Below are 8,410 nucleotides of genomic sequence, written 5' to 3' on the forward strand. Positions count from 1 at the left end.
CAACCCCATTTATTGTACTTTTTACTCCACTACAATTATTTGACAGATTTAGTTGCTTTGCAGAAATCGATACAATAACTAGCACTACACCAGAGCTTCTCAACCTCTTCAATTTCAAAGGCCCCCAATTTGATATTCATTATGCCACAGACCCCCATTGGATAGGATTTATTTTATTGTATTATTAATCTCTGGGACCGCCATCTACATTGTAAAAACCTCAGTGTTAATTTAACTCTGAAAGTGTACAAATGGAACCAAATAATATGGTTCCATGTATATACTCTCTGATTTACAGACATGTAAGGATCCATTTGGTTCCTAACTATCAATAATTTAGCTGGGGACTCCCTGCAACCCTTTCAAAGGGCCCTAAGCTGAGAACCACACTGCACTACACCTTGCATACTCAGCCAAGGTGAAGCGGTCACACCACCCCACCCCTAGAGCAGTGGTTCTCAAACTTTTTCATGTCAAGGACCCCCAAATTGATATTTATTTAGCAGCGGACCCCCATCTGAAAAGGGTTTGTGCCAGGGACCCCAGAAGAGAAGATTTATGTACACATTTCTTTTTAATAAAAAAAAAATGTTCAAACTGTTTAAATATGTTTTAAATACTGTATGTTTGATGAGCCTGTGGATCTGCAATATTTGATTTGCCAACGTATAAATGGATAAAGTGGCTAAAATGATTGTGATGCTACATTAACTACTTTTGCTGTGGACCCCCTGGAATCCGCCCAAGGACCCCCGGGGGTCCCTGGACCCCACTATGAGAACCAATGCTCTAGAGGGTATGACTTATGATTGCCATGGATGGAGCTGATGTTCATAAAATTACTGTGCTCATCTTAAAAGACCATTAAAATAACAAAAAATATCAATAAATAGTAGGCTAGAACTAACTTGAATGAGCATAGATGGGATCTAGAGCAGTGGTTTTCAAAGATTTTCATGTCCAGGACCCCCAACTTGATACACATTTGGCCATGGACCCCCATCTGAAAAGACTGTGTGCCAGGGAACCCCATAAGAGAAGATTTATTTTGTTGATAATGAAAAAGTTTCAAGAGGTTTTTTTAAATAGCCAAAGTATATATTTTTTTTTTTTTGCTGGGGACCTGCTGGATCACCCCCAAGGAACCACTGATCTTATCTAGGATAGCACAGCTGTGGCTTATGAGGATCTATGTAAACAGAGCTTCTGTTTGGGCTACAGTGAATCGATGTCAGATGCTGTATCTAATAAACAAATGTGTTGTTGTTGTGGTGCAACGCTGTGCCAGCAGACGCGATAAGCTTTTGACTCTAAAGTAGATCCCGACTGATGTTATCAGCCACTATTGGCTTTTCAGATATATATCACTTGTCAACACTTGCTCTGCTGGTAAATCACTGTTAGGCGGTGCAAGACAAAATTTGATTTCAGCGGTGACGTGCATACATTTTTTAAACCATCAATATATATATTTTTTTTTGACAAGTAAGCCTTGATTCCAAATGAAATACCAGAATATGTGTGCTGTGGGATACCAAGTGAAAATTTGAACTCAAAGTTTGTTCTTGCTCAACCACCATAAAACATAAACGTCTACTTTATTACAATGAAGAACAAAGCAAATATCATGGCCATTGAAATAGTTTTGTTTTTCTTTTCTTTAATCTCACGCATCTTCCCAGTTTCTTACAGTCAACAACACATAAATAAAACAAGTATCCCATGGCATTTCAAACCTTCGCTTTGACAAGTAAACAAGGATTTATTTATACACTCAAAAGCACACGACAACAAGACCAGAATAATATAAATCAATACCTTTAAAAGGAAATAATGAAACATTACTTGAGGTCTCAATCATAAGGCATCATACATACACGATCGTAAGCCAGGTGAGTGCATTGTAATCACCATAATACACCTGGTTTAAACTTCATACAATCTTCTAACACATGAGGTCAAACTGTAGAGCAATGTTTTTAAATCGCAACACAGACATGAAAAATGTATGCGTTATTTTATTTATAACACATTGGCATAATAAATTAAAATAATGCGTGTAGGTTCCATATGAGGTAATGTAGATTTCATATGAGGTAATGAGGTTAATTTGATTAACAGGATTTTGCTATGTACTGTACGAATAGCGCTTATCAGCTTATATTGTGCTTATAATGCCTTACAAGACACTTCAAACAAAGTGTAATCCTAAAAAACAGACCTTTGCAGACTGTGTTCCATATGCGCCCCAATAGCTGCCTCAAAGTACCTCTCAGTATAAAATTGCTGGGGAGCTACTCAGTGCAAATGCAAAACCCTTTAAACTAATATCATGTTTGATATTAAGGCGTAATTCTACACTGTACACACAGTAAAAAAAAAAGAGAAAAGAAACACAAAATTACAATGGAGAAATGCCATGGCCCAAAATCTGCAAGTATTTACAATGTTGAACCTCAGTGTTCACTTTCTGTTTGTTATATATAAAAACACACTTGAATCAAAGTCTTCTTGATGCAGCACTGCTGCATTTCCCTAGTGGAATTGTCTTGAGGGCTGTTTTTGCCCACATCGATTCGGTTTAAAGTTTCTCCCGGAGAACACCATCACATCCACGCAATTCGTCATTCCAAATACAAACTCTGAACAGACACAACTGTACACTTTGTAACAAGTGATGCAAAATGGACACAATTAATTAAATCCCCTGCCCTAAAAAAGACACAAACAACCCCACAAAGTCATAAATAAATATTTTGTGATATAAGCATGTAAGAAGTGCAGTTCACACCTCGATGGTACCTGACAGGGGAATGCTTGAATCAACCCTTTGCTACACTCCAAGTATAACCGGCATTCCATCAACATGATGGGAACGTTTAGAGAGAATGTGGTGGCCTATCGCAGAACTGTTTCAGAATACAGCACAAAATCAAATAAGACTCGAGGCACAGCATTCTCCTGTTTACGAGATGTAGATTGGTCAGAGCATACCCGCTGAAAGAGAGAGTTGAGGCATTCTTGATATCGCCGCAACGCGATCACATGGTTCATGTATCGCATGTGCTTCATCGACACCCATTATTGAGGATTCAATGATTGGAAGTACACAGTAGTGTTTGGAACTAGTGTTTGGTCTCTCGATGGCAAGCATTACTTCCGCTTTCTTCTTGTTCTTTTTATCTCTGAGCACACCGAAATCAACTGTAAGTTGGTTTTGGCAATAATTGATTGAATATCATATGAATATTACATTAATTGAACTGAATATTATATGATTTATACAAGGGATGTCTATGGGATTGTCGTAACTCTCTCAATAGCTCTGGGTCTGAGAAACCAGACACATTCAGTGCGACATGAAAATACTGTCGTGAGCCCGATATTATGCTCTCGCCGATAAAGCCACAGTGTCATTTCAATGACAAGCATATTTTGGAGTTCTACTTTCTTTTCTTTTCTTTTCTTTTGAAAAGCTGCTCTTCAAGAATCTACACAGCTGCTGTTGAGTTGAAGTGCACCTCAGCATCAATGGGGCTAGAGCTGATTAGAAGTATCATATTTCACTTCAATTTTAGATCCAGACACATTGTGCTGTGCACTTGCAAGGGAAAAATAATATCCATCCTCATAGATTTTCATCTACAGAATGTATTCATCCCCCAGTGGCGTTTTATTTTTAAGTCTGCAGTGCCTCTTGGGTCTTATCCGCACTATAGATATTAAGTCAGTAACTATAGTTAACCTTATGACGCATGGTGAAAATAGCTGATCTACGAGTTCACAAAGTGTTGTTTCGCTTCGCTACGAGGAGCTTGCAGAAGTGCTGCTTTTGCTTTTTTGATTTAATTTAAAAGATTTTCAACTTTGATGACATGCCCAAAATCGGGACACCAGGTTGAAAGTGGTTAAGAGGAAGTCAGTGGAAGTGATGCAGGCATGGACCACCAGACCAATGACTGACCAGCGACTGAAAGCAGACTGCAGCCAGAATGTAGGTCACATTATGCTATGGGTGGGGGGTGGAGGACGGGTGGATTTGTGGGTCATATTACTGCCGGCTCAGCATGTCTTTTGTGAGCTCCAACAACCCCCCACCCTTGTTTTCCCCCAGTCTGAGTCTAAAGGATTACCATCTGACCTTTAGTCTAGGTCTAGTCAGTGGTCTAACCCGTGGAGTTGGTTTGGACAACCATCTCTTTCTCTTTCTCTCTCTCCCTCTCGCGGTCCTCTTCCTGGAGGCTGCTCTGCAGCCGGACAAAGATGCTGCTGTCCCCAGTCTGAAGGGCCTTGAGGAAGAGCTCGGTTTGCTCCTTGAGCCGGTCCAAGTCTGTCTGGGCGCGGCGGTTCTGCCGGACCAGCTCCTTGGTTCTGAGCGTGATGTCCAGCAGCCCGGACTTGTTCAGGATGTTGTAAGTGTTACAGAAACGCTTCCGCTTGGCGTCGGGCTCGGCATCGAGGTCGGCATCGTGTTGCTCGCCGGCGTCGACACGGGGAGCCAGGTCGAGGAGTGGCGGGGCCTCAGAGTCTTCGAGGCAGTTCGAGGGAGTGAGACACTGGCTCGGAGAGAATCCCGATCGGCTGACGGCAGGCGAGGGCCTTTCACTGGCAGGGCTGCTGGAGCAGCTGCTGTCTGTCAGGGGCACAGCGAGGCGCCGAAGAAGCAAAGGAGGTACAGGGCTGGAGGCAGGGGTTAGACTGGCTGTGGAGGAACTTCTGCTAGAGTAAACGGACAGGCTTCTCTTCTGGTGCTTGTTCCTGTGATGAGAGCGCTCCCGGTGGCTGGAAAAGTCACTTTTTACGGAGCCTGAGGAAGACGAGGAATAACCGGACGAGGAAGAAGAGGAAGTGGTACTTCTTCCCGAGGCGCCGTGGCCGTGTCCGGGATGGGGTGCGATTTTGGGGTACGCCTTGAGGATGGGGAGATACTTCTTGGGGCGTCTGTGTTTCGAGGAGGCCTCCTTAGAGCGAGAGACCACCGGTTGCAGAAACACCACCTGAGGCTGCTGGACCACTGGCTGGACCACCTCCACAGCGGGACTGAACGCCCAGGGCTTCAGAGCGGGCGGGTTCTCTTCAGGCTGGAAGAACAGCACAGTGACAGTACAGACATTAGAGACAGGTCATTCAGCAGGCAAACCTCTTCAGACTAGCTTAATCTCTTCCTCATCCCTTATAATGGAAAGAAAGCACACTTGAGCTATGTATATCAAAAGGAACAACTGGCAAATACATGGAGCTATATATTATTAGAGCTAGACTGATTGTGTTGGCCAATACTGGCCTATCGCAGATATATTGGTATCGCCGTGTATGAAGATTTTTGACTGAACTGATTTCATGTTGGACAATAACATTTAAACCCTAATTTTATTACAATGTTTGATGACCACATTTTTGAGGGGTCATTGCAAAACTATTGTGTTTATATATCTGATATATCAATAGACAATTTTAACTCCCTAATATCAGTATTATTATTATATGCCAGTATCGGTCAGAAATATCTACCTACTGTAAAATTATTAGGAGACACAGCTACATGCTCAAAACTGCATTGTTATGCAGTCCTTATTGGATAAACAAGCGTGTTATGTGTTATTCCCCCTCTTTTCTCCTCTCTGAACAGACTGACTGTCCAGAGGCTCTTAGTCTTGATCATGTGATTAGTGGGTGTCCCTGCCCCAGATTTAACCACTTAAGCCCTATACTTTGTCGCACAACAATAGCCAAAGATAGCCGATCTACAAGCTAAGCTCAGCTGTGAGCCTGTAGATCTGCCATTCTGGAAAATAATAGTAATAATCTTTCGCGTATAATGACATGCCCAAAACAACGGACGCCAGGTTTAAAGTAGTTAAGGGAGCCTGAAGAAGGAGCTCTCTCTTTCAGGCGAAGCAACCTTCCTGCCGTATTAACGTTTTGTTTCTTGTGCTCATTGTTGTGTTTTTGTGGCTTGTTTGTTAGTTTAGACACGGTTCTGATAGTTTAGGGGAGGAAGCTCTAGTTCTGAAGGACTATAGCGTGGTTGGTTCAAATGGCCGGGAAATGTGTGGACACTTGCTACAGTGCACACTCTCTGGTAAAGATCAGGATGTTTATGCAGCGCGGTGTCCATGGCCTTGATTATGAGCATGTCAAAGTCGAGTTTCTTTTGTTGTGGCTGTAACAAAGGGGAACTATAACAACAAGCTGCTGTGTTTCAAACGCTGAATGTATATAAACAGGAAAGCTGTTTCAGTTCATCATATCAAGTGATAACGCTCCCCCCTGTTGACTTGGGATTTGTGTAATAGACCAGTGTTTTTAAAGCAGGTGAGTTGAAAGCATTGAGTTAATGTCAGAAACGATGAGGCAATGTTAGTCTTGTTTCTGATGTGGTTTACTCGCTGAACGTTTGTTCTGCAATGTCCTCTAGCACCAAAACACATCATGCACTGTGCTGTATGTCTGAGTTGCCTACTAGCTTGTGAGCAGCACTGCATTGAATGGTAACTGTTTTGTGCTGGGTTGTCACTGAATCATGTGAGCCAAAGCAGATTACTCGTATGTACTCCACAGTCCACACTGGACTAAGGACATGTTGCGCTTTCAAACCTGTTAAGGGTCATTTTAACATCTACTCAGGCTTTTGTGAGCACACCAGACAGTTTTTAATTTGATCAGAAACGCCCCCTACCTATACAAACCCATTGTAACTTCAAACTCCATTTTAACCATGATTAAAATTTGTATAATGTCTTGAAATTGAAAAAATAATAATAATAATTTAAAAATAAAATACAGTTAAAAAGTAATTGAAGAAACATGGTCTCCTCACACATTAGAAGCACAGTATCAGTCACCAGAACCAAGGACGGGTGTTTTCGATGAATTCATCATGGTTAAAATAGAGTTGGAAGTTACAATGGGTTTATATGGGAAGGGGGCGTGTCTGATGAAATTAATATAAAATATCTGAATACTGGATCAAGCAACTTAAAAACTGTCTGGGGTGTTCACAAGAGCCTGAATAGACGTTAAAATTACCCCAAACATGTTTGAAAGTGAACTATCCCTTTAATTTTTAGTCTACGTTAGTGGTAGAACATAAATCTATTATTAACCATTTTCAACCTGCAGTCCCTATTTTAGGCATGTCATTATAGGCAGACTTTTTATTTATTTATTCCAAAATAGCAGATCTACAAGCTCACAGTGCGACACATTGTGTGCTTGTTGACTGGCAATTTTCACCTGACTTCATTTGTTGTACGAAAATGTATATAGGGCTTAAGTGACCCCTTTTTGTTTGTTCTCTTGTGTGTGTGAGCAGAATACCTGCTTGAGTAAGACATTGTTCATGATGATCACAGAAGAAAGGTTGGAGTAGGAGCCCCCCACCACTGCCAACTGGGAGGGCTGTGGTCCAGAGCTGGAGCCCAGAACAGCCCGGGGAGAGTCCTCCGGTGAGTCTGCGGTGTCCATAGCGCTCACTGAGCCCACATCTACAGGTCAAAGAGGGGGAAGGTAAGAAAGTGGGTTGCAACCATGTGACACACTGCACAGTGAAGGCACAGGAGACTGCGGGGAGGACAGCGAGTGGTGGAAGAAGTACTCAGAATGTTTTACTTTAGGTAAAACTAGCGACACCACAATGTAGAAACAATACTCTGTTACAAGTCAAATCTATTCAAAACATAACTTGAGTAAAAGCACAACAATGATGGCATCTAAATATACTTAAACCCCATATGGGTAACCGGAGTCCCTCAGGGCTCAATACTAGTATCTTTTCTGTTATTGTTTTGCTGAACATAGCCGATCGACAAGCTCACAACGTGACGCGTCGCGTTGTGAGCTTGTCGATCTGCTATATTCAGCAAAAGCTTTCCCCACAATACCGGTGCTGGGGTTTAAGTGATTAAAGCGAAGGATGAACCAACCTGAGAAACCGGAGTCCCTCTCCGAATCCACTCTCGAACGCCCAGACTTCATGGTACGCAGTTTGCCTGCTGGTCTGATGTGACCCTCTGCCTTCCTCTTGGTGCTCATCATCCTCTTGTTCCCTGCAGCGCTGATGTGTGTGTCCTTGTTTCTGGAGCTCACCACATCTACATCAGCATCTCCTGACCTATAAAACGTTGAACCTGGAAGAGACGAAGCTGAGTAGCTTCTTTTTTTTTCAGGTCGTTGGTCACAATGGGTTTTGCGGTGGAGTATTTTCACACACTAGGTGAGTATTATCACACCAGTTGGTTCTCAAAATGGCTAATTTCAAAACATCTTGAACATTTGTTTTTGGTTTGGGAACATTTTTAAATATTTTATACAAATCTTGAATGGGGGTCCCTGGCACACAATTCTTTTCAGATGGGGGTCTTTGGCCAAATACATATTAGTTTGGGGGTCTTTGACATGAAAATGTTTT

General features: G+C 42.2%; 1 protein-coding gene across 1 annotated transcript; it reads right to left on the reverse strand.

Annotated features, from left to right (window-relative positions):
• Positions 1-4,166: 4,166 nt before the first annotated feature.
• On the reverse strand, positions 4,167-8,043 carry cipcb (CLOCK-interacting pacemaker b; the record flags this gene model as incomplete). The annotated part of the gene is made up of 3 exons (XM_084082062.1): positions 7,926-8,043; positions 7,321-7,487; positions 4,167-5,081 (listed from the first exon to the last, which is right to left on the reverse strand). Exons 1-3 carry the CDS (start codon positions 8,035-8,037, stop codon positions 4,167-4,169), a joined length of 1,194 nt encoding a protein of 397 aa, XP_083938188.1. The 5' UTR covers positions 8,038-8,043.
• Positions 8,044-8,410: the final 367 nt, after the last annotated feature.

Source organism: Gymnoscopelus microlampas (genome assembly GCF_963454915.1).
Source record: "Gymnoscopelus microlampas genome assembly, chromosome: 16".
In the NCBI taxonomy this organism is placed as follows: Eukaryota; Metazoa; Chordata; class Actinopteri; order Myctophiformes; family Myctophidae; genus Gymnoscopelus; species Gymnoscopelus microlampas.